General features: G+C 45.3%; 1 protein-coding gene across 2 annotated transcripts; it reads right to left on the reverse strand.

Moving 5' to 3' along the window:
• Window positions 1-6,786: 6,786 nt before the first annotated feature.
• On the reverse strand, window positions 6,787-25,883 carry LOC138648476 (quinone oxidoreductase-like). 2 transcript variants are annotated; one of them, XM_069738287.1, is made up of 9 exons: window positions 23,641-25,882; window positions 22,924-23,076; window positions 19,851-20,014; window positions 17,723-17,774; window positions 16,286-16,435; window positions 16,069-16,170; window positions 13,694-13,789; window positions 9,284-9,346; window positions 6,787-7,104 (listed from the first exon to the last, which is right to left on the reverse strand). In XM_069738287.1, the coding sequence occupies exons 1-8, from the start codon at window positions 23,746-23,748 to the stop codon at window positions 9,326-9,328; spliced, it is 846 nt and encodes a 281-aa protein (XP_069594388.1). In that variant the 5' UTR covers window positions 23,749-25,882; the 3' UTR covers window positions 6,787-7,104; window positions 9,284-9,325. The 2 variants fall into 2 exon arrangements, with proteins under 2 accessions (XP_069594388.1, XP_069594387.1); XM_069738286.1 differs by lacking the exons at window positions 6,787-7,104; window positions 9,284-9,346 and having other exon boundaries at window positions 13,576-13,789; window positions 23,641-25,883.
• Between the last annotated feature and the right edge of the window lie 1,615 nt (window positions 25,884-27,498).

A 27,498-nucleotide genomic window follows, 5' to 3' on the forward strand; every position in this document is an offset into this window, starting at 1 on the left:
GCGGCGTTAATGCTGTCGGAGCGTGCGCGTCTGACTCAATGTAATGAGTCACAACCATGCGCCTGGAACGCAAATAGTGGCGAGGACATCTATGCCCAGGCGCGCACATATGACTCACCGGAGTGAGTCACAGCCACCTGAGTTACAGAGGGTGGATCATGCTATAGCCAATACGAATGCCAGGTCCACAGTTCTGACGTAAGATGTGCTCAACACCCCGACAGTAAAGCATTAACTAGAGATCAGCAGAGATTTACGCAGACAGCGCTCACACACCTATGCAGACAGTGCTCACCCACTGCTTCTAAGTTCGAGCCCACCCTGCATAACTTTATAAAATTAAAACGGCATTCACTACAAGTTCTATTCCATTACTTATAAGACACTTCATACCATTTAGTGCCCCGCACAAAAAATGGAAACATCCTATTATATGTCTTTCAAACAAAGGGGAAGAGAAGATAAAGTGCCGTAATTATTACGTGGGGGATTCACTTCATAAGGAAGACGGACTACTGAATTTAGGAAACAAGCACAAGGCTGTTGTGTCTTATCAAAGAGAGGAAAAAAAATAAAAAACTACAAATTCCTCTCTTATCGACTTAGGGCCACCAGGTCTAAAGCTAACAAAGACCCGGGGCACAAAAGTACCTGATTGTATATCAGTATAAAATAATGAGTATTTTGGCTGGCTTCACAAAATACGACACGGACAGACAAACAAAAAGACCCACCAGGGCACAAGGGCATCCGAGGGAAAAAAAAGGGGGGATGATAAGAGCGGGGAGAAAGACCGGGCACCAGGTCCACAAGAAAATCCAAACTGTATAGGGTCATAATGGAAAGGGACAGAAAACGGAAAAAATTGAATGACAGATGAGGAAGGTAAGCCTATATGAGGCCCTGATGACATACTAAACTACCTCACCCTACCTAACAGCGGAGGTTGGCACCCTAAACCTGCGCAGTGGCGCCCCCACTCGACGGCGGCTATCCCTGACTGGTATACCCTATTAGTGCCCTCACCGCTTTAAAGAAAAGAGACAAAGGAAAGCTGCTCGTTCAGTCCTGCTGGATATGTGGAGCCCAATTTATATATCCACCTTGTCTCATGTTGGAGAATTATTTTGTCCCAATCACCCCCCCGAATTGGTTTGGTGACCTTCTCTATGCCCATGAATTTTACTGTGGATGTATCACCCCCATGGACCAAGTTAATATGTCTAGCCAACGGAGTCTCTCTTTTCTTTACAATATCCCTCAAATACTCTCCAATTCTCCTTCTTAATTCTCTGATCGTTTTACCAACATAAATCAGGTCACAGTCACATATGGCTCTATATATGACGCCCTCACTTCTACAGTTTATAAAAGATCGAATCTCAAAAGTTTCACTTTTATCCGTTGATTTAAAGGTTTTTCCAACTTCGATACTTTTACAGGCTACGCAGCCACTGCATCTATGACAACCAGTCACTTTAGACGCTAACCATGTATGGGGTTGTGGTTCAGAAAAATGACTATGCACTAGTCGATAAAAAAATAAGTATGAGTTTGGGGGTACCCGACTCAATGCTGGAAGACATCAGGCTTCTGTATGGTTTGGCGGATGAGGACCCTGGCATGAGGGGTGAGGGACCATTTACAGACCTTAGGTGTAAAAGTAATAAAATGCCCCCACCACAAACCGACCTAACATCGATGGACATTTTTCTTAACTTGGTCTCTAAAGACATTGAAAGTCTAGATAAATCTTCTGTCAATACACAATTTAATTTGACAAGACTTGAGATGTCAGCTTTGGGTAATCTGGAAAAAGACCACAACGTTACGATTAAACCTTCTGATAAGGGGGGTAACGTTGTGGTCATGGATACTCCAGATTACAAACTGATGTGCTTACGCATTCTCCGTGACAAGAATTGCTATAAAGTATTACCCTCTAACCCCACAGTTAAATTTTTTTCTGAATTGAAGAATATTGTCACACATGGTTTAACCTTAAAAGTCATTAACAAGACAGAGATGGATTTCATCTTGCCTAGATTCCCGATTACAGCTACATTTTATTGCCTGCCCAAGATTCACAAAGGCTTGTCCCCATTGAAGGGTAGACCTATTGTGTCGGGTGTGGGCAGTCTAACTAAAAACTTGGGGATTTATCTGGATAGGATACTGAACCCCTTTGTCCTTGCACTGAGTTCTTACACCCGGGACACAACCGATCTCCTGATGAAAATTCAGAACTTGACTTTGGATCCCGACACCATCCTTGGGAGTATTGATGTGGAAGCCCTCTATTCGTCAATCCCCCATCAGAAAGGGTTGGAGGCGGTCCATTACTATTTGATGAGTAGAGGGAATCAATTGAAAGAACATAATAGTTTTGTGCTGGAATGTCTTGAATTCCTACTGACACATAACTACTTCACCTTTGACGGTAAGTACTTCCACCAGCTCAGGGGTACTGCGATGGGGAGCCCCTGTGCCCCGTCGTATGCAAATCTGCTCCTGGGCTGGTGGGAGGAAACTGTGGTCTTCGGTGAAGGAAGTTCAGTAAATAGTGATGGAGTCATGTTGTGGCTCAGATTTATTGACGACGTGTTTGTTGTTTGGAAGGGGTCCGGTGAATCTTTTTCAAATTTTGTCAACAGTTTAAATATCAATGATTTTGGTCTCTCTTTTACATTCGAATGGGATCCCTTCAAACTACCCTTTTTGGATGTTATGATTGAGAGGTTGGCTGATGGCACCCTTGGCACCAGTGTCCACAGGAAGTCCACCGCTACAAACTCCCTCCTCCGGTGGGAAAGTGGGCATCCTCAGGCCCTAAAGAGAGGAATACCGAAAGGGCAGTATATGAGGATGCGCAGGAACTGTTCCGATGACAACAATTTTTTGAGACAGTCACATGATTTACGAAATCGTTTCCATGAAAGGGGCTATCCGGATCGTATTTTAAAAAATGCTTTCAATGAAGTAAAAAGGAAGGAGAGAACTGAACTCCTGATACCAGCCCCTATTAAAGATGATACTTTTTCGGGTATGCGTTTCATTACTACTTATAATAATGGCGCAAAGGAGCTAAGACAAATTCTTAACAAGCACTGGTCGATCCTAAAAATGGATAAGGATATTGGGGATTCCTTACCTCCATTCCCTCAAATTACATTTCAAAGGGGTCGATCAATTAAGGATCGACTAGTGCATAGTCATTTTTCTGAACCACAACCCCATACATGGTTAGCGTCTAAAGTGACTGGTTGTCATAGATGCAGTGGCTGCGTAGCCTGTAAAAGTATCGAAGTTGGAAAAACCTTTAAATCAACGGATAAAAGTGAAACTTTTGAGATTCGATCTTTTATAAACTGTAGAAGTGAGGGCGTCATATATAGAGCCATATGTGACTGTGACCTGATTTATGTTGGTAAAACGATCAGAGAATTAAGAAGGAGAATTGGAGAGCATTTGAGGGATATTGTAAAGAAAAGAGAGACTCCGTTGGCTAGACATATTAACTTGGTCCATGGGGGTGATACATCCACAGTAAAATTCATGGGCATAGAGAAGGTCACCAAACCAATTCGGGGGGGTGATTGGGACAAAATAATTCTCCAACATGAGACAAGGTGGATATATAAATTGGGCTCCACATATCCAGCAGGACTGAACGAGCAGCTTTCCTTTGTCTCTTTTCTTTAAAGCGGTGAGGGCACTAATAGGGTATACCAGTCAGGGATAGCCGCCGTCGAGTGGGGGCGCCACTGCGCAGGTTTAGGGTGCCAACCTCCGCTGTTAGGTAGGGTGAGGTAGTTTAGTATGTCATCAGGGCCTCATATAGGCTTACCTTCCTCATCTGTCATTCAATTTTTTCCGTTTTCTGTCCCTTTCCATTATGACCCTATACAGTTTGGATTTTCTTGTGGACCTGGTGCCCGGTCTGTCTCCCCGCTCTTATCATCCCCCCTTTTTTTTCCCTCGGATGCCCTTGTGCCCTGGTGGGTCTTTTTGTTTGTCTGTCCGTGTCGTATTTTGTGAAGCCAGCCAAAATACTCATTATTTTATACTGATATACAATCAGGTACTTTTGTGCCCCGGGTCTTTGTTAGCTTTAGACCTGGTGGCCCTAAGTGGATAAGAGAGGAATTTGTAGTTTTTTATTTTTTTTCCTCTCTTTGATAAGACACAACAGCCTTGTGCTTGTTTCCTAAATTCAGTAGTCCGTCTTCCTTATGAAGTGAATCCCCCACGTAATAATTACGGCACTTTATCTTCTCTTCCCCTTTGTTTGAAAGACATATAATAGGATGTTTCCATTTTTTGTGCGGGGCACTAAATGGTATGAAGTGTCTTATAAGTAATGGAATAGAACTTGTAGTGAATGCCGTTTTAATTTTATAAAGTTATGCAGGGTGGGCTCGAACTTAGAAGCAGTGGGTGAGCACTGTCTGCATAGGTGTGTGAGCGCTGTCTGCGTAAATCTCTGCTGATCTCTAGTTAATGCTTTACTGTCGGGGTGTTGAGCACATCTTACGTCAGAACTGTGGACCTGGCATTCGTATTGGCTATAGCATGATCCACCCTCTGTAACTCAGGTGGCTGTGACTCACTCCGGTGAGTCATATGTGCGCGCCTGGGCATAGATGTCCTCGCCACTATTTGCGTTCCAGGCGCATGGTTGTGACTCATTACATCGAGTCAGACGCGCACGCTCCGACAGCATTAACGCCGCTTGCGTTCCAGGGTCTCTGCGCATGTCCATGACTCATTGTTATGAGTCAGAGGTGCGCGCCCTTCACTGAAAGACGGAAGTGTACCTGACACACACCTCCATTGTTGTGTAATCCACGTGGAACTCAGGCCGCCGCCATTAACACTGATTCACCAATGAGGTTAGTTGGACCGCTGTATGTGGGATGTAAGCCCAGGACTGATTGGCTGAATTTCAGCTGTTCTGGATGAATAGGCATTACCCCTGATAGGAGTACCATATAAAAGAGACGCCATTCTTGGGTGATTTGATGAGAGGCTCCCTGGAGATTTCATGTCTCGGTTGAGCGCTCCTTCAAACCCTGACCACGTACTGACTGCCGTGTCCCCTGAGGATTCTTCCCTGAGATGAAACGCGTAGGGAGGTGGTCTTTAACGCAGGAGGTGGTCCGGAAGTCCAACGGATTCTAGATGGTCGATACCTGATCCATAAGGACTCTTATTTTGACATGGGGAACACATCTCAAAATGCTGCAGCATCACAACTTGGTGAGATTGTTCCAATAGCTTTATGTGTATCCCCGTGTATCTGAAGGTTTCTTACTGGTGACAGATAGCGGTGCTTTCTTTTTTCACCTTATAGAGAACCTCAAGTTATATCTCTTTAACAGTAGCATACAATTGTAATGTTGGTTCCCCTGCTTTACTTGACAGGGTGCATATTGTGATTATAAGCCCTGAAGGCTGTGTAAAGGTTCCAAATTGACTACTGATTTTTTCTCTTTGGACTGGTTATCAGTTCTCTGTCTGATTGACCTGTTGGTCAATGTACGATTTTTTCATTATATGTTGTGTCATATGGTTTTTTAATTAGTACTTATTAAACGTTATATTTTAGGTCCCCCTTTTTCCTGCTGGAAGACCCATGACCTCTGAGGGAGACCCAGCTTTCTCACACTGGGCCCTACATTATGCTGCAAAATGTGTTGGTAGTCTTCAGACTTCATAATGCCATGCACACGGTCAAGCAGTCCAGTGGCAGAGGCAGCAAAGCAACCCCAAAACATCAGGGAACCTCCGCCATGTTTGACTGTAGGGACCGTGTTCTTTTTTCCTCCTGTAAACTCTATGTTGATGCCTTTGCCCAAGAAGCTCTACTTTTGTCTCATCTGAACACGCACCACAAGAGAAAATCAGTGTAGAAAACGTCCAAAAACTAGTATTTAAGGTCAAAATACAAAAGTTTATTAAATACACAGAAACAGACCTACAGACAGGACAGATGATAAAAGGGTAACAGATCTTTCCCACATAAACAAAAAGGCGGAAGGGCCGAATGTGGAACCACTTGGGAGACAGCACATAATCACATATATATGTATAAGCAGGGCATCCCGCACCGTAACCATGTCCCACATAACATACCTGTAAGTACTAAAGGGTCACACACCGGCACTCCCGCCCTCCCCGACGCGCGTTTCGGAAGTATGAAACTTCCTTCCTCAGGGGGCATACATCGAGAAACTAAGCCACCATTAAATGCAGGCCAGGGCCGGAAGTGTACGCCGGCCGGCACAGCGAGCGCCACCCACCCAGAACCGCCGACGTCAGGGCACCAGGATCCCACGTGACCATGACGTCAGGCAGTAGGCGGAGCCACTGGGCGGGGCCAGGCGGAACACAGCCGCACAGAAGCACGGCCGCGGCCATCTTGGTAAGGGGCATATGCCCACTAAGTACAGCGCTGGAACCGGACAGAGCTGTACGCATGACAGACTCCCTAGTACGCAGCCACTACAAGGGGGGTGCGCACACCCGCACATGCCGGCCTCCCCAAAGACCGCAGATGCCGGGACGCATGGGGCCCCATGCGACCACTACATCAAACGGACGGCGAAGTCCACATATACAGGGGGCAGCACCCCACAAGTGGCATACATGTAAACACTTATAACATATCCGTAACTATTTACAACAAACGAGGATGGATAGTACTATTAGCAGATATATAACACAAAGAACATATACACAATATACATAAATAATCAATAACAGTACACAAGGGTGTGATATAACAATAAATACAAATAACCACATGGCTGCAACATATCACGACCTGAACATCATATCCTGTAATATAATATATATGCATTACTAATGTAGCATAAAGAAGTAAATAATAAATTCCATATAGGCGACAGCATATGACGTCCACAGTCCGGATAGTAAATCAAAATAAATGCCATATAGATGACAGCATATGACATTCGCAGCCGAACTTAGATGACAAGTCCACATCATGGTTAGATACAGCGCGCAGAAGAATACGGATGGAAGACTAGGTAGCTCATTCTCACATGGTGCATAACGCTCATACGATGGATATAAATGACACTAAAAAACAGAAGAAGATATAATTAAAATCACATAAAATACAAGAAAATGCGGAAAAAGTCCGCACCCATCGGTACACATCACCCGGGGGACTCCAGAAATGGGGCAAACGAAAGGCACTCATTAAGGCCAGAGGGGTGGACCGTATTGAGAGTCCATATCCACCTCGTCTCCAGCCTCGCCAAACGCCCAGATAACCCACCACCCCTAATATTGATTTTAAGAGCATCGATACCACGTACCCTCAACAGGGTACTATCACAATTATGGAAAGCTTTAAAATGCCGTGGTATCGTCTTAAGTGTGGATGCGTCCGCCTGGCGGACCGCCGCCTGGATACCCAACACGTGCTCCCTCGTGCGGACCTTAAGTTGGCGCGTTGTTAGTCCAACATAAATAAGGCCGCACGGGCACGTGGCATAATAAATTACGTATCTAGTAGTGCAAGTGATACGCTGCCTAATCTCAAATGACCTTGTGCCCTCAGAGTTACAGAAACTATTGCACCGGTCAATGTTGGGACAGGCGACGCATCCACCACACGGAACACATCCACCACTCCTTTTGAATCCATCCAAGAAGGTGGGCAACGGGCACTCGGGATAATGGCTGGAGACGAGGTGGTCCTTTAAATTTTTGGCACGTGTGAATGACATAGACGGTCTAGATGGCACAATTTTCTTCAAAACGGGGTCCACCCTAAGAATTGGCCAGGCCTGCTCCAGAATAGCACGTACCCTACTGGACTGCGAGCTAAATGTGGTTACAAACCTAGTTTGGTCATCCGTCCTAGATCTACCACTCCCACCTCCCCCGTAGAGCAAATCATTTCTCGAAGCATATTTAGCACAATGATAGGCAGATTTAATAACCCTACGGCTATAACCGCGTGCCACAAAGCGCTGTCTTAATTCATCCGCCCTTGCCTCAAAGGCCGCATCGGAGGAACAGATCCGCCGCAGCCGGAGAAACTGGCCCACCGGCACGGAACGGATCATGTGCCTAGGATGCCCAGACGAAGCAAACAACAAGGTGTTGGTGGATGTCTCCTTCCTGTAGATGTCAGTTTGTAGGACCCCAGATTGATCCCGCTTAATAGTTACATCCAGGAAGTCCAATGAGACATCACTCTGACAAAACGTCAGATGTATGTTCAGGTCATTGTTATTCAAAGTATGAATCAGCTGCCCAAGGTCGACGGGTGTGCCCTGCCAGATGAAGAAGATGTCGTCAATGTACTGCGTCCAAAAGGGGACGCGGTCCATTAACCCCTGTTCATCCGACAGGAAGAGGTCCCTCTCCCACAGCCCCAGGAAAAGACCGGCATAGGCAGGCGCAAAGGCCGCCCCCATGGCGGTCCCCCGGAGCTGTAGGTAGAAGGACCCCTTAAAAACAAAAAAGTTATGGGTGAGGGTGAACTCCAATAGTTCCAGCAGAAGGTCCCTCATCTCAACAGATAGTGTAGATGTACCTAAGAAAAATCGAACGGCACTGATGCCGTCTTGATGTTTAATATTAGTGTAGAGGGCCTCAACATCCGCTGAAACCAGAAGAGTATTACCCTCCAAACACAACCCGTCGACCCTCCGCAGCAAATCACCAGTATCCTTTAGAAACGACGGGAGGCCAGAGACGAGGGGCTGGAGGTGGAAGTCAATCCATTTGTTGACATGCTCCAGGAAGTTTCCTCTACCCGAAATAATTGGTCTACCAGGTGGGGAGGAGATATTCTTGTGTATCTTTGGAAGGAGATACAAGGTTGGAATAGTAGGCTCAGGAACTGCCAATGCCGAAGCCAACTGTTTGGTGATAATGCCGTCCTGGAGGGCTCTATCAAGGATATCATCCAGCTGGGAAGAGTACGCTGCAAGAGGATTGTACGTTAGTTTTTTATAGCATGTCGCATCACCCAGCTGGCGGAATGCCTCTTTCTCGTACATAGTACTGGGCCACAGGACGACATTACCACCCTTATCGGCCGGTTTAACTATAACACCTGGCAGTCCCTGCAAGTACTCCAACCTGTGTCTCTCTTCCACTGTAAGATTATCATTAGTAATGAATTTGGGAACTTGATATAGTTCCTCCGTCACCACCTGGACGAACAACTCAATATTAGCACAGGTAGATAGTGGATGAAACTTCCTGGAACGAGGGCGGATAGAGGGCGGTATCTTACCTCCATCACCGATATGCTCCACCGCCAGCTCCTCAAGTATTCTCAAGGCCTCCCGTTCCTCTTCTGTTGGAAAAACTGATGCAAGATGATTAGTATTAAAATACCTTTTGAACAACAATGACCTGGCAAAGATATGTAGGTCCTTGATAGTAGTAAAAAGATCAAATTTCGGTGTCGGGACAAAAGAGAGGCCCTTACCAAGCAGACCTAAATCAGTCTGTGTCAGAGAATAATTTGTAAGATTAATCACCTTGTTGTCATGGGCAGAGGTCGAGAAAGATTTCCTCTTATAGGGGTGGTAGGAGTGGTCACGGAATCTTGAAGCCTCTCTAGATCCAGTTATATTAACAGATGACGAAGATATATCTGATTGCCCACTAACGGATGAAATGGAGGCATTCGAAATACTTATACTCTGGTCCAAATTAGTACGTTTCCTCCACATATATACCTTCTTAAGTTGATAATCTTTTAGGTCCCTAGAGTATTTAGTCATCTGGGTTTCCTGGATTTTTTTAACTAATAAATCAGTCGATTTTTCCAGTTCCAACTCAAACTGCTGAATCCTCTCAGGTGGACACCCACTCCTCAGATCAGCCAATGTAGAATCAATCAGACCGTCTAACTCATTAATGCTGGCAGTATTACGATCCACCAGAAGTTGTAAAACTATCATTGAGCAAGCATTACAAGCCTCCTCCCACTTGTCAATAAATCCTGACTCATCGACTTGAAATGATGGTATGACCTTAACTCGCAGTCCTGACATCTACAGGAAGGAGACATCCACCAACACCTTGTTGTTTGCTTCGTCTGGGCATCCTAGGCACATGATCCGTTCCGTGCCGGTGGGCCAGTTTCTCCGGCTGCGGCGGATCTGTTCCTCCGATGCGGCCTTTGAGGCAAGGGTGGATGAATTAAGATAGCGCTTTGTGGCACGCGGCTATAGCCGTAGGGTTATTAAATCTGCCTATCATCGTGCTAAATATGCTTCGAGAAATGATTTGCTCTACGGGGGAGGTGGGAGTGGTAGATCTAGGACGGATGACCAAACTAGGTTTGTAACCACATTTAGCTCGCAGTCCAGTAGGGTACGTGCTATTCTGGAGCAGGCCTGGCCAATTCTTAGGGTGGACCCCGTTTTGAAGAAAATTGTGCCATCTAGACCGTCTATGTCATTCAGACGTGCCAAAAATTTAAAGGACCACCTCGTCTCCAGCCATTATCCCGAGCGCCCGTTGCCCACCTTCTTGGATGGATTCAAAAGGAGTGGTGGATGTGTTCCGTGTGGTGGATGCGTCGCCTGTCCCAACATTGACCGATGCAATAGTTTCTGTAACTCTGAGGGCACAAGGTCATTTGAGATTAGGCAGCGTATCACTTGCACTACTAGATACGTAATTTATTATGCCACGTGCCCGTGCGGCCTTATTTATGTTGGACTAACAACGCGCCAACTTAAGGTCCGCACGAGGGAGCACGTGTTGGGTATCCAGGCGGCGGTCCGCCAGGCGGACGCATCCACACTTAAGACGATACCACGGCATTTTAAAGCTTTCCATAATTGTGATAGTACCCTGTTGAGGGTACGTGGTATCGATGCTCTTAAAATCAATATTAGGGGTGGTGGGTTATCTGGGCGTTTGGCGAGGCTGGAGACGAGGTGGATCTGGACTCTCAATACGGTCCACCCCTCTGGCCTTAATGAGTGCCTTTCGTTTGCCCCATTTCTGGAGTCCCCCGGGTGATGTGTACCGATGGGTGCGGACTTTTTCCGCATTTTCTTGTATTTTATGTGATTTTAATTATATCTTCTTCTGTTTTTTAGTGTCATTTATATCCATCGTATGAGCGTTATGCACCATGTGAGAATGAGCTACCTAGTCTTCCATCCGTATTCTTCTGCGCGCTGTATCTAACCATGATGTGGACTTGTCATCTAAGTTCGGCTGCGAATGTCATATGCTGTCATCTATATGGCATTTATTTTGATTTACTATCTGGACTGTGGACGTCATATGCTGTCGCCTATATGGAATTTATTATTTACTTCTTTATGCTACATTAGTAATGCATATATATTATATTACAGGATATGATGTTCAGGTCGTGATATGTTGCAGCCATGTGGTTATTTGTATTTATTGTTATATCACACCCTTGTGTACTTTATTGATTATTTATGTATATTGTGTATATGTTCTTTGTGTTATATATCTGCTAATAGTACTATCCATCCTGGTTTGTTGTAAATAGTTACGGATATGTTATAAGTGTTTACATGTATGCCACTTGTGGGGTGCTGCCCCCTGTATATGTGGACTTCGCCGTCCGTTTGATGTAGTGGTCGCATGGGGCCCCATGCGTCCCGGCATCTGCGGTCTTTGGGGAGGCCGGCATGTGCGGGTGTGCGCACCCCCCTTGTAGTGGCTGCGTACTAGGGAGTCTGTCATGCGTACAGCTCTGTCCGGTTCCAGCGCTGTACTTAGTGGGCATATGCCCCTTACCAAGATGGCCGCGGCCGTGCTTCTGTGCGGCTGTGTTCCGCCTGGCCCCGCCCAGTGGCTCCGCCTACTGCCTGACGTCATGGTCACGTGGGATCCTGGTGCCCTGACGTCGGCGGTTCTGGGTGGGCGGCGCTCGCTGTGCCGGCCGGCGTACACTTCCGGCCCTGGCCTGCATTTAATGGTGGCTTAGTTTCTCGATGTATGCCCCCTGAGGAAGGAAGTTTCATACTTCCGAAACGCGCGTCGGGGAGGGCGGGAGTGCCGGTGTGTGACCCTTTAGTACTTACAGGTATGTTATGTGGGACATGGTTACGGTGCGGGATGCCCTGCTTATACATATATATGTGATTATGTGCTGTCTCCCAAGTGGTTCCACATTCGGCCCTTCCGCCTTTTTGTTTATGTGGGAAAGATCTGTTACCCTTTTATCATCTGTCCTGTCTGTAGGTCTGTTTCTGTGTATTTAATAAACTTTTGTATTTTGACCTTAAATACTACTTTTTGGACGTTTTCTACACTGATTTTCTCTTGTGGTGCGTGTTCTATGGACGTCAGTGTGTCCGTACATGTCCAACTATATACTATGGGTTATTTCTACATGTCTTTGAGACATTATTATAGCATGTTGCCCCATAGTTTTAGGTGTTTTCCTGTTTATTATTTTGTCTCATCCGAACAGAGAACATTCTTCCAAAACGTTTTAGGCTTTTTCAGGTAAGTTTTGGCAAACTCCAGCCTGGCTTTTTTATGTCTCGGGGTAAGAAGTGGGGTCTTCCTGGGTCTCCTACCATACAGTCCCTTTTCATTCAGACACCGACGGATAGTACGGGTTGACACTGTTGTACCCTCGGACTGCAGGGCAGCTTGAACTTGTTTGGATGTTAGTCCAGGTTCTTTATCCAACATCCGCACAATCTTGCGTTGAAATCTCTTGTCAATTTTTCTTTTCCGTCCACATCTAGGGAGGTTAGCCACAGTGCCATGGGCTTTACACTTCTTGATGACACTGCGCACGGTAGACACAGGAACATTCAGGTCTTTGGTGATGGACTTGTAGCCTTGAGATTGCTCATGCTTCCTCACAATTTGGTTTCTCAAGTCCTCAGACAATTCTTTGGTCTTCTTTCTTTTCTCCATGCTCAATGTGGTACACAAGGACACAGGACAGAGGTTGAGTCAACTTTAATCCATGTCAACTGGCTGCAAGGGTGATTTAGTTATTGCCAACACCTGTTAGGGTATGTTTCCACTTTCAGGAAACGCTGCGTTTTTGACGCTGCGTTTTTCAACAGCGTCAAAAACGCAGCATCCAGATGTTACAGCATAGTGGAGGGGGTTTCATGAAATCCCGTCTCCACTATGCATTAAAAGACGCATGCGGCAGACCCACGGAAACGGACATGCGGCGCGTCTTAAGAACGCAGCATGTCCTTACATTGCAGAAAAAAACGCAAGGACAGCGCAGTTGACCTGCCAGTGACCTCAAGTGCAGATTTGGTCAGGATTTTACCTGCATAAAATCCTGACCAAATCCTGATGCAATCCTAAACGTGGAGACATACCCTTAGGTGCCACATGTAAGTTACAGGTGCTGCTAATTACACTAATTAGAGAAGCATCACATGATTTTTCGAACAGTGCCAATACTTTTGTCCACCCCCTTTTTTATGTTTGGTGTGGAATTATATCCAATGTAGCTTTAGGACAATTCTTTTTGTGTTTTTTTATTTAAGACAAATTAACTGAAGATAATAATACCAAAGAATTTGTGTTTCAATCATTTTCAGGAAGAAACTGAGTGTTATCTGACAGAATTGCAGGGGTGTCAATACTTTTGGCCATGACTGTATATAATGTCACCCTGCATTTCACACAACGTTCTGATATCGCTCCATCTTGTTACCTTGGAGGAGAGGTAAAGTCCAACTCCGGTGATGCTGGAAGCCTTCATCATTGTGTCTCTGGGGTTTATCTCGATGGGACCTCGGGATCCAACTATCTAGAATAAGAGAACACAGCGCACGGCTAGAACTGTGCTTTGGAAAAGATGAATGTTGCAGTCAGTAAAATCTGATTTTCTGGAGTTTTTAGCTGCTGTTTCCTGATCCTGGCTTCTTTCATGTTGCCTATAGAGAGCGCCCCCTTTCTGTATATGGCTTGGCTATTGGTGTAACCAGCCAGCCCCATCACACAGAGCACTGGAGACCAGCCAGCCCCCATCATACACAGCACTGGTGACCTGCCAGCCCCCATCACACACAGCACTGGAGACCCGCCAGCCCCCATCATACACAGCACTGGTGACCCGCCAGCCCCCATCACACACAGCACTGGAGACCCGCCAGCCCCCATCACACACAGCACTGGAGACCCGCCAGCCCCCATCACACACAGCACTGGAGACCCGCCAGCCCCCATCACACACAGCACTGGAGACCTGCCAGCCCCATCACACACAGCACTGGAGACCCGCCAGCCCCCATCACACACAGCACTGGAGACCCGCCAGCCCCCATCACACACAGCACTGGAGACCTGCCAGCCCCATCACACACAGCACTGGAGACCCGCCAGCCCCCATCACACACAGCACTGGAGACCCGCCAGCCCCCATCACACACAGCACTGGAGACCCGCCAGCCCCCATCACACACAGCACTGGAGACCCGCCAGCCCCCATCACACACAGCACTGGAGACCAGCCAGCCCCCATCATACACAGCACTGGAGACCCGCCAGCCCCATCACACACAGCACCGGAGACCTGCCAGCCCCCATCACACACAGCACTGGAGACCTGCCAGCCCCCATCACACACAGCACCGGAGACCCGCCAGCCCCCATCACACACAGCACTGGAGACCCGCCAGCCCCCATCACACACAGCACTGGAGACCTGCCAGCCCCATCACACACAGCACTGGAGACCCGCCAGCCCCCATCACACACAGCACTGGAGACCCGCCAGCCCCCATCACACACAGCACTGGAGACCCGCCAGCCCCCATCACACACAGCACTGGAGACCCGCCAGCCCCCATCACACACAGCACTGGAGACCAGCCAGCCCCCATCACACACAGCACTGGAGACCCGCCAGCCCCCATCACACACAGCACTGGAGACCAGCCAGCCCCATCACACACAGCACCGGAGACCTGCCAGCCCCCATCACACACAGCACTGGAGACCAGCCAGCCCCCATCATACACAGCACTGGAGACCCGCCAGCCCCCATCACACACAGCACTGGAGACCCGCCAGCCCCATCACACACAGCACCGGAGACCTGCCAGCCCCCATCACACACAGCACTGGAGACCAGCCAGCCCCCATCACACACAGCACTGGAGACCCGCCAGCCCCATCACACACAGCACTGGAGACCCGCCAGCCCCATCACACACAGCACCGGAGACCTGCCAGCCCCCATCACACACAGCACTGGAGACCTGCCAGCCCCCATCACACACAGCACTGGAGACCCGCCAGCCTCATCACACACAGCACTGGAGACCCGCCAGCCCCATCACACACAGCACTGGTAGTGACGTCCTGTGTCACAAACTGGAAGTGGAGCTGTTAAACCTGAGACCCAGCGAGAGCTGCCAGTGCCCAGGAATAGAGCCTTCTGTGCCCCCGGGCCAGCGTTACACCCTTTTTTTCTCAAATACATGTCTTCAGGTAAATACTGCTGTAATTACAGTTTCCTTTTGCTCCTTTAGTTCTTTTTTTGCTTTGAGCAGGTATAATGGGGCACAGCCTGAACAGCACCGTACACCATCCAGTGGCCGTTCTCGGTACTGCAGCTTGGCTCCTATAGAAGTAAATGTATTCAGGCCACTACAGGGTGCGAGCCGCGCTGGTACAGCTTCGTACACCAGGGGTGTCAAACTGCATTCCCCGAGGGCTGCAAACAGGTCATGTTTTCAGGATTTCCTTGTACTGCACAGGTGATAATTTAATCACCAACTCATTATTTGTGAAGGTGATTAAATTATCACCTGTGCAGTACAAGGAAATCCTGAAAACATGACCCGTTTGCAGCCCTCGAGGAATGCAGTTTGGCACCCCTGCGCGTACACTGTATACTGTGGGCAGACAGGACCTGGAAGCTGCTGATCATGGGGGGTTCTGGACCCTCACTAATGTGGTATAGGCGACGGATCCTAAACATCCCATCGATAACCAAGAAAACCTTTAATAGGAGAAAAGGCGGCATGGAAGGAAAGAAGTGACAGAAGGGACCAGTGCGCAGACAGGATACATGGCGCCTACCATCACTCGGCCGCCGGATGATAGGAGTTTCAGGTCATTGCTCAGGTTCACATTGGACAACATCTCCAGGATGACATTAACCCCGTCCTCTCCGGCAGCCTCCTAAATATTGGAAAGTAGAATGCATCTCTCCATAATAAATGGGGTCATCCTGTTCCCGGACGTCACTTATACCGGGGGGTTGGGGGGTATTATAGTATACAATGCGGACACTGACCCGGATCTTCTCGATGTAATCCTTCTCCCTGTGGTTGAACACCTTGTGGGCTCCATTTTGTAAAACCAGATTTAGCCCCTCGGGGCTGCCGGCGGTGCCGAATACCTTGAATCCATGGGCCCTGGCGATCTGACAAGCCGCTATCCCCACCTATAGGGGAGAGAAGAAGAGGTAAGCGGAGCAGTGCGGACCACCCAACATCATGGCTGCAGTGTTCGCTGACGGAACCGCGCAGACACTTGTTTTCGATCATTTCCCGCTCTTCTGTAGAGGCGCCGTCATCTTTATGGTTGCAGTCATTTTATGTAGTGCACGAGCTTAATGGTTACAGTCCGGGGGTACACGGTTCAGTTATCACCCTCCACCGGGGTGGGCACAGTCTCACCTATGTGGCGGCACTAAATATGTTACCTTGTGTTATTTTATACATTTCTCCGTTTTACTTATGGAAACTGGGGTGATGTCGAGTTTTATATTTTTTACTGTTTTGTGTTTTTTTTTTTTTACATTTTTACATACAGACGTAACCCTGTGATTGCCTTCTTGACTATACAATAAACTGAAGTACAAAAAAAGAAATTCTGGCCTCCAATACCGTATCTGAAAAACACTAGGAAAATAAAAGAAAAATTGTCACAGGAATAGAAATGCGTCCTGTACACACACGGCCGCGGTGCACATTAGATAAAGCATTTTCTTTTAGAAACATTGTGAAAAAAAATTGACATTTTATTTGTGTTTTTTTACAGACTCCTCATGAATGTCTACAGGGAATAAAACGCTAAAATAATCCCCAGGCGCCGGACTTTTCATCACCTCGATTTTACTTAACCCTGCTATTGTCTTCGGTCAAAAACGACCGACCTTGAACTTCAATATTCTTTAAAATATTCAAGATGCGGCTCTGAAACCCGTGGCCGACCGACCCATCCTCATTTAAGTCAATCAACCACAAGTTTCAGAACCGCATCTTGAACACCTCAAAAAATACCAAAGTTCAAAATAGGTCTAAACTGTTACATGCGGCAAATTTTCTGCACCATAAAAGATGCAGGGTTTTTGCTACATGGGAACACGACCTATGGATTTTCAATGTGTGTTCGGTCCGGCAATATGGATTCTTCTTGTGGATTTGTTACAGATTTGTCCCCATTGAGTTCAATGCCGAAAGTTGAAAATCTGCAACAAACTTACACTTTTTCTGCAAGTCCTGTGGGGAAAAAAAGTATTTTTTCACTTTTTTTTTTATGTGTTTCTTCCCTGCTTGTCTGATGGTCTCTGTATCCCTCCGGTCTCCTGCAGTGACAGCTCGTCCCCTGTGACCGCTGCAGCCGATCACTGACTGCCGCTGCCAGGATACATTTTAAAGTCCCTAAAATGAGCTTTTATCACAGCAGGACGTCCTCTTATCACAGGCTACAAGGTCACATTACTCACTCCGCCACTGGCGCCGTGTACGAGGACCACCTCCCCGGGTTTGCCGTGTGTCCTATGTAACAAAAGAGACAGATTTCTTAGATACTTAATCGATAACGACCCCAACATCTACGGGGCTCAGGGCTGATTCGGCCCAATAGGAGGCCTGTGAGGTTTATATTGCCAGAATTAACGCAGTGCGTTATGCAAGCGATCAAAGGTCCATGTACAAGTCTACTTGTGGGATTAATAAATGTCGAAAATAACATTTTAATCAAGTCTTATGACAAAAAGTCCAAAGTTAAAAAAAAAAAGTGTTACAAAATGCTTTAAAAAAAAAGAACAAGAAGGAAAAACAAAAATGTCACGGTATCACCGTATTTGTAACAACTCACATTTCTAAGAATTGCATTAATTATCACAGTGAACACCAGAAAGTAAAAACTAAAAGAACCGATCTCACATTTGCCCTAACTGATTGTTCATCCATATCCCACAGAAGATTTGAAATGAACTACTCATCCAGAAAAAACAACTTCGTGTTTATGGAGCTTCAAAGTTACAGGTCTTGAGGCGACACAAACACAACTTTTTTATTGTTCAAAAGTTTAAATTATTTAAAACAATAAATAAATAATAAATGTATCATGTCATTAAACCAAAATATTGAATGCTATAAAAAGAAAACCCCAAAAATACAATGACACGTCTGCTGCTTTTATTTCATACCCCTCCTTTTAAAAAAAATAAATAAATAAATTGTTCTATTAGAAAAAAAATTGCAAAAAAATGAACATTTAAAAAAAAAGCCCCATTTGGCTAGAATGGTGAAAAAAATTTGACTTTAGGAATTGACAAGAAAAAAAAATGTTTGGTCATTTGGGCCTGAAATAGACTGGTCATTAACGGGTTAATTAAAAAAAATAATGTGCAGATACAGCATTGTATCTTAAAAAACCAGACGACTATTTTTAGCAAACCAAGAAGAATAGACTGCTATCTGTATGTTGACTTTGAATTTTGGTGTTGATCAAGAAAACAGACTTTTGCTTGTGTAAGCCTGTAATATTGACATCTCATATAACATATTGTGCTCTTATCCTTGATGACTAGTTATGTTTACTGATATGCTAATTATGCATTGTGTAGGCCAGATAGTTTGGTGACTTCAAAAAGAGGAAAAACTATGCAAATAGATGAAATAATCAAGTAATGCTACTTGATCTCATCTCCATTCTTACCTTTTATGTCAATACTGAATGAAGGACACTTGTATAAAATAGGTTACATGAATCTGTATAGAGAGACTGAGAGACAGCCAGAGATTCTGCCAAGACATCCAAACATCCAGGGGACCATACAGGACTGCTGCCAATTCAACATGGCCCCATCACGAGGGACACGGATTTATCATTCTACAGGAAACAACCTAGTGGACCCTGGCTCCAGTTAGAAGAATACAGATCTGCAACATTGACCATTGCCGAACCATGGATACGTTTGGAGAAAGCCAAGATTGGGACCTGCCGGTCGCCTGGCTCCATGAAGATTTTTGCAGAAGCCAGGTTGTGACCCTCGGGTCAACTGGCCCTGTATCTCAATTGACTGTCATCTTCCTACGCTTATCGTTACCTCCTCATGCCACAGGAGGGGTAGTCAGCCCTGTGAGCTCTGAAGTAACAGCTGCCATTATCCCGGCGAGTCAGCGGAAGGGTGATACTCTGTAATGTGCACCATCTTGGGGTATTTTTCTGTGACTGTTCTATGTGTTATCTGCCTGTTTTGTGGTTCAATAAAAGTATTGCCACACTGTTTTACCCTCACACTAAGTTGTCTGAGTAGCATTATGCCCACATTAAAAGGAGAGCTGGCGTTTGGTGTGACGACCCCTGATTCATGCGGTTTTGGCTAGCGGACCAGGGCGCCTGCCGACCCTCCTTGTCTCCACATAAGAATATTCCTATTCAAGCAGCAATGTTGGGAGATGTTTACGTTATGTGTCTGTATACTGCCGTCCAGTGGTTGTGATGTGCATTGCAGCCTGTCTAGAGTGTTGCTTGCTGGTCACCATTGAGTGAGAAATTGGAGTCCTTTCTACCCTTAGTTACCCTTAGTTAGGCCGATCCATGCAGACACCTATGGCGCTTACTTTTGGAATAGAGCCCTGTAGGCAGTGAAGTATGGAATAGCAATGGCCGCTCCTTGCTTGAAGTTCAGCTGCTCGGGAAGTGGGTAGACTGTATCTTCTGAGGCGACTGCGTACTCCGCGTATCCTCCTGTGATTGTTCCTGTGGTGAACACGCGATCTCCTTTCTGTACAAGGTTTAAAATAAAAAATTATAATAATAAAAATAAAAGAACATCCTGGACAAAACTGATAGCATTGTACAATGCACGGCCTGCCGTGCCTGGTTCTGAGGCTCAGTCCTATTCAAGAAAATGGCACAAAGCTGCAGAACCAGGCGCAGCCACAACCGTATGCAAAATGTAACTGAACTAACACAGGTATGCAAGATTTGGGTTTATGAAAATGGTTTCAAATCCAATGACTGATCCTTATGTTTCTTTATGCCCTAATTTCAAAAACAAAAAAAAATGTAACCATCATGTATGGTTTTTGCACAAAAGACTCGGGAAATTACGTAAAAGATGAACAAGAAAAATCTTTATTGTAGCCAAAAATGTACACAGTATCATATATAAATAGTTATTTAACATTCATTCTACAACTTTATTTGAAATTAATTATTGCTTCTTTTCCTTTTCTCATCTTTTGATCCCTTTTCTCTTCTAGAAGGCCTGCAGATCTCCTGTGTGAAGCATCTAGCAGTAGTCCTCCATCATCTTCACGATCCATCTACCGTGGTATTGTCGTTACATCTCCTTGATGTCGCCGTTCCATCTCCTTGATGTCGTCGTTCCATCTCCTTGATGTCGTCGTTCCATCTCCTTGATGTCGTCGTTCCATCTCCTTGATGTCGCCGTTCCATCTCCTTGATGTCGCCGTTCCATCTCCTTGATGTCGCCGTTCCATCTCCTTGATGTCGCCGTTCCATCTCCTTGATGTCGCCGTTCCATCTCCTTGATGTCGTCGTTCCATCTCCTTGATGTCGTCGTTCCATCTCCTTGATGTCGTCGTTCCATCTCCTTGATGTCGTCGTTCCATCTCCTTGATGTCGTCGTTCCATCTCCTTGATGTCGTCTTTCCATCTCCTTGATGTCGTCGTTCCATCTCCTTGATGACGCCGTTCCATCTCCTTGATGACGCCGTTCCATCTCCTTGATGACGCCGTTCCATCTCCTTGATGTTCCATTTCCTTGATATCTTCATTCCATCTCCTTCATGTAGTCATTCCATCTCCTTGATAGCTTCATTCCATCTCCTTGATGTCATCGTTCCATCTCCTTGATGTCGATATTCCATCTCCTTCATGTAGTCATTCCATCTCCTTGATAGCTTCATTCCATCTCCTTGATGTCATCGTTCCATCTCCTTGATATCTTCATTCCATCTCCTTCATGTAGTCGTTCCATCTCCTTGATGTCGTCATTTCATCTCCTTGATGATGTCATTCCATCTCCTTGATATCATTTTTCCATCTCCTTGATATCTTCATTCCATCTCCTTCATGTAGTCGTTCCATCTCCTTGATATCTTCATTCCATCTCCTTGATGTCATCGTTCCATCTCCTTGATGTCGATATTCCATCTCCTTGATGTCGTCGTTCCATCTCCTTGATGTAGTCATTCCATCTCCTTGATATCTTCATTCCATCTCCTTGATGTCATCGTTCCATCTCCTTGATATCCTGGTGAAATCTCTCTCCTTGCTCTTCGCTAACAGGTCCAAGGTTTTCAGGAAAGTCGTCAAATGGGAATGTAAAAAAAATGTAACTTCAGACTCATTAGACAACCCGAGGCTCTGAAACGTTTCAGCATGTTCTCCACCATGGACTTTATGGATCTTTGTTGTCACTTAGCAATTTCTTCACAACTTCTTAAAAAGAATCACAAGCCTTTTTCTCAACAGCTTTCATTTTTGTTTTGTCGTTCTTCATGTGTTTCTGAATATCCGGACCCATAAAAATACCTTCCTTCAGTTTTGCTTCGGCCAACACCTGAAACTTGGCATACAGGTAATTTAAAAGTCTCTCCTTCTTTCGGTAGAGATTTCACAAACTGCTTCATCAGTCGGAGCCTAATGTGTAGAGGTGGCAGGAGAACTTCAGTGTGATCAACTAAACTTTCTGCAACTATGTTCTTAAGTTCAGGTTGCACAGATCTTCTCGTTGGCCAACTTTTTTGGCTCCGGTGATGACCCCTATCCCGGCTGTCCCATTCACACAATAAGCATGGCTACTACATGTATCCTCCTTGTTGCCCAAGGAGTAAAGAGATAACTATGAGGATCAAGGATGGTCAATATGTGGTGATCGGAAAGTTAAGTTTCTCGAGAATAAGGTCTAAATTCTCAAAGCTTTCCTTCAAGTGACTGTAACAAAAAAAATCTGTCTTCGCTGCCTATAACAACCAATCACAATGCAGCTTTAATTTCTTATACTGCTGAGGTTCAATGAAAGCTGTGCTCTGATTGGATGCTATGGACACCACCACACTATTTGGAAGCCGGGTTAAGGAAATCTCTGCTCCCAGCAGCCAATCGCCAATTAATTTCTAACCAATCTAACGACACCAGAATCATCCACCAAAGGTCACGCAAAGGGGCTCAAAGTACGGTGAGAGGAAAAACCTATGAGGTTCGTGTTTGTGAAAAAACTGGACGGGATGGAATTTTTTCGATACTTTTACTGAGTATGGGAGAAGTTGTCATGGAGGTCTGGGTCAGTAAGGAGAAGAAAGGAAACGCTTTGGTGTCTACCACTACATGGCGGTAATGCATAGCGTCTTATGTTCAGTGCTGACATTATCGTCTGGCGAGGTGCCCACTATAAAATTGTGGAACGCCTGCGTAGGGAAGTTGTCCCGCCATCATAAGGATCATCGCCATCAGTATCGCTACAGGAACAGTCACACTGCTAGGACTTAGAGCATTAAATATGGCGACACTTGTATGACGAATGCTCCGATGGAAATGACCATCATTACTGACTCAGCGGGATGTTTATTCTGCTCCACAATAGGAAATACAGAAAGTATAAGAAATAGCGCCACCAAATGGCCAAATAAGCATAAAAAACCATATAAAAAACACTTCAACTACCTTAAATGCCGTCACCTTCGTGCCAACATCCACCACCAGCCCCGAGGTGTCAGACCCGGGCGTGTAGGGTAAGCTCGGCTTCCATTCAAAGCTGCCAGATCTGATATCAGTCTCCACTGGGTTAATTCCGCATGCGTGCACTCGGATCAGAACCTGTAATGAAAGACAGGAAAAAAAAAAGATACAAAGCAAAAAGTCTCATCGATTAGTACATTTTCGCCTTCTTTTTTTTTTTAGTTTTCGTGCCACATTCTTCTTTTACTTTGCACTTTTTTACGGCTTTTACTTTTGCCTATTTTTTTTTTTATATTCGCGGGTTTCAGGGTTTCCAGACGTTTGCAGAAGATTCATCAAATGCAACTTTTTAGGAAGTCACAACATTTTGGCGCCTATGTGCATGCCATTTTCCTCTGGAACGATTTTCTGAATTTTTTTGTTCCCCACAAATTTTGTGACATTTTCGTAGAACCTACACATTTAAAGCCGCAGTGCATTTTAAAGGGCAAAAGAGAATTTTTTGATTTTGCACAAAATTTTTGAATTGTGTGCGCCATTTTGTGCCGTTTGGTGCTAAATATGTCAATGAAGGTGAAAAAGAGAAAAGTGGGTTTAAAAAAAAAAAATGTCCTAAATTTCTATTTCATGAGTGGACTTGCATTTTAAGCAATTCTCCACCATGCTCTAAACTGCAGCTTTGCTCCTTGCAAACATGTGTACCTGGTTCTCTCCCGGTGAAGGCACTGGGACGTCGGTTTGGAGCTTCCGAACCTCCGGCTTCCCAAACTCTGAGACCCGAATTGCTCGCATGTACTTTGTGGAAGCCATACTGGTCTGAAACACATAAATATATGTATCCCCCCTATAATACAGGCGTCACACACAGCACGAGCACAGGGCACGAGAGCAGACCCCGACTGTATGCTGTAATGCCCCCGGACTTTATCGTTATTGACCAAATGCCCCATACACTGCACTCCAGATTCTCCCCAATCCACGCGAGCCTGTTAATGGCGCAAGATCTGATCCAAATCACATTCCACAATAACTAAACGTGTCCCTGGATTAACTCATCGTTAAAAAATGGAAGCGGTCGTCAGAAAATGGCCCAATGGATACAATCAGATTTTTATATTAAATATATATTTTAAATATTTTTGGCAATATTATTTTTTTGTATTAAAAATAGAAAAATGAAATCTTGCAGTTTTCACATCGGTCACTAATGCCCTGGTGTTTCAGGAAATGCACATGTTCATTAGCAGCACTGACATTCTGACCCTATCTATTGTATTGAAGCATCTAATGAGAGTGTGCAAAGGTCATTGTGAAGGGAGGTGGGGTAAGTGAGCTGTGGCTTCTCCTGAAGTGAATGGTGGATCCTGTGTTACCTACTGTATATAGAGGTGTTATCAGTCACTGTACAGGAGGAGGAGGTGAGCTGTGACATCACCTATTGTGAATGGTGGATCCTGTGTTATCTACTGTATATAGAGGTGTTATCAGTCATTGTACAGGAGGAGGAGGTGAGCTGTGAAATCACCTATTGTGAATGGTGGATCCTGTGTTATCTACTGGATATAGAGGTATTATCAGTCATTGTACAGGAGGAGGTGAGCTGTGACATCACCTATTGTGAATGGTGGATCCTGGGTTATCTACTGTATATAGAGGTGTTATCAGTCATTGTACAGGAGGAGCAGGTGAGCTGTGACATCACCTATTGTGAATGGTGGATCCTGTGTTATCTACTGGATATAGAGGTATTATCAGTCATTGTACAGGAGGAGGAGGTGAGCTGTGACATCACCTATTGTGAATGGTGGATCCTGTGTTATCTACTGTATATAGAGATGTTATCAGTCATTGTACAGGAGGAGGTGAGCTGTGACATCACCTATTGTGAATGGTGGATCCTGTGTTATCTACTGTATATAGAGGTGTTATCAGTCATTGTACAGGAGGAGGAGGAGGTGAGCTGTGACATCACCTATTGTGAATGGTGGATCCTGTATTATCTACTGTATATAGAGGTGTTATCAGTCATTGTACAGGAGGAAGTGAGCTGTGACATCACCTATTGTGAATGGTGGATTCTGTGTTACCTACTGTATATAGAGGTGTTATCAGTCATTGTACAGGAGGAGAAGGTGAGCTGTAACATCACCTATTGTGAATGGTGGATCCTGTGTTATCTACTGTATATAGAGGGGTTATCAGTCACTGTATAGGAGGAGGAGGTGAGCTGTGACATCACCTATTGTGAATGTTGGATCCTGTGTTATCAGCAGTATATAGAGGTGTTATCAGTCATTGTACAGGAGGAGGAGGAGGTGAGCTGTGGCATCACCTATTGTGAATGTTGGATCCTGTGTTATCAGTCTTGTATAGAAGTGTTACATGCCATTGTAATCCTGCCTATGATGATAAGGAAACTGCTGATAGGTCTTCATGAAAGGACAGGAAGTAGGAGTCTAAAAAATGTGTAATTTAAGCAATTTTTGGAGGATAGCTACCATTTAACATTTTTGTTTTCAATTGCTTGATAGAAAACCAGCAGGGAAACAATTAACATCAATTAAGCAAAATACAAAAATAAATAAATCCACATATAATGTAATGGGGAATCCTCAGACGCTGTATTTTCCCTTCTTCTCTGGATAGAAGACGTCTCCTGTGCCCCTCAGTACTGTATACCTGGTTCTTTGCCGACCTGCGAACAAGTGCAGATCTTAGGTAGGAGGTGGCAGTTACATCCGTCCTGCCTGTATACAATCATCGTCCTACTCTGTGCACACTTATATTGCAATATTAAGGCCCGGCGAGCCCCCCTGCTCCACGGCTGTATGAAGATGCCGTCAGGTTACAGGTAGAGCAGTGGGATCCAGCCTCACGCTCCCTGTAGGATTTCAACACCAGCGTCCGATGTCCCCTCCTGCCCCATTGGTGCACTTACAGTACCGTGCACAGACATTCAAGATCGTTTTTTTTTTATTTTTACTCAAATGCAATTTGTACTAAAAAGTAATTTTCTTTTCTTTAAAAATGTTGCACCATTTGCTTTCTAGATTTTCAGTGCTGCACTAGCCATTGCTGGCTGCAGAATGAGTTAACTGAGGATCCATCAGTGAGCTCATTCTGATGCTCTAATGGAGAGTTTGCACTTAGTTTTTTTTCTAAGATTTATGACTAGAGACCACATCAAAGTTAAATGTGCAGAGAAACTATGAGTCTGTATAAGAGAAATGGAGCAGAATTTTTAATGAAACCCAATTGCAAAAAATATTTTTAGCCCCAATTACATGCATTTAGGCAGAAACAATGTGTCCCCAAAGGTTGAGAACCCCTTTAAGTTTAGAGGTATTTACCTGTGATTAGGTGTTTCTCCTCAATTTCTTTTCTGATGTCTAAAGCTGCAGTCACACTAGCAGTATTCGGTCAGTATTTTACATCAGTATTTGTAGCCAAAACCAAGAGTGGGTGATAAATACAGAAGTGGTGCAGATGTTTCTATTATACTTTTCCTCTATTTATTCCACTCCTGGTTTTGGCTACAAATACTGATGTAAAATACTGACCAAATACTGATAGTGTGACAGCAGCCTTACTCATAAAAGAGGAACAGAAAGTCTGGGTGCAGAAGCTGCATCTTACCTGCCGCCTCTTCCAGATGATCATGGAGGAGACATCTGTACTCACAGCTCTTCTTGCTCCTTCCCTCCAGTCTGAAGTGCGCACTTCTTCAATGGGCAACTTTCCAAGATTTTCCAGGAGGCGGATGAAGTATCTCTGCAAATTCTTCTATCTTTCCCCAGCTCATCTGACTGCCCAGAGGTCGTAGTATCTTCAGATGACTTTGGTGATTTATTTCTCCTGTCACTATCATCTTCTGTTCTTCAAATGAGTACATACTGATGGCAATGCAGCTGCAGACAGCAAATAGACTGGGAAAAGCCGGCGGAAGGTGCTAATGTGAAGGCTATAGTCCTATCATAGCTGTGATGCTCTGCGTGTTCCGACTCCTTTCTATCATAGCTGTGATGCTCTGCGTGTTCGGACACCTTTCTATCATAGCTGTGATGCTCTGTGTCCTAACTCCTTTCTATCATAGCTGTGATGCTCTGCATGTCCTGACACCGTTCTACCACAGCTGTGATGTTCTATGTGTCCTAACCCCTTTCTATCATAGCTGTGATGATCTGCGTGTTCTGACACCTTTCTATCATAGCTGTGATGCTGTGTGTCCTAACTCCTTTCTATCATAGCTGCAATGCTCTACATGTCCTGACACCGTTCTACTACAGCTGTGATGTTCTATGTGTCCTAACCCCTTTCTATCATAGCTGTGATGCTCTGTGTCCTATCTCCTTTCTATCATAGCTGTGATGCTCTGCGTGTCCTGACACCATTCTATCATAGCTGCGATGCACTGCGTGTCCTGACACCGTTCTACCATAGCTGTGATGGTCTGTGTATCCTGACTCCTTTCTATCATAACTGCAATGCTCAGCATGGCCTGACTCCGTTCTATCATAGCTGTGATGTTCTGCGTGTCCTGACACCATTCTATAATAGCTG

Source organism: Ranitomeya imitator, chromosome 8 (genome assembly GCF_032444005.1).
Source record: "Ranitomeya imitator isolate aRanImi1 chromosome 8, aRanImi1.pri, whole genome shotgun sequence".
NCBI lineage: Eukaryota > Metazoa > Chordata > Amphibia > Anura > Dendrobatidae > Ranitomeya > Ranitomeya imitator.

Excerpts from the sequence above, each read along its gene's own strand:
- LOC138648476 (XM_069738286.1), bottom strand. The coding sequence starts at position 23,748 with ATGGCTTCCACAAAGTACATGCGAGCAATTCGGGTCTCAGAGTTTGGG. Across the intron at positions 23,077-23,640 it reads CTTCACCGGGAGAGAACCAG|GTTCTGATCCGAGTGCACGC; the intron begins GTACACATGTTT and ends CTTTCATTACAG. Across the intron at positions 16,171-16,285 it reads ATTACATCGAGAAGATCCGG|GAGGCTGCCGGAGAGGACGG; the intron begins GTCAGTGTCCGC and ends TCCAATATTTAG.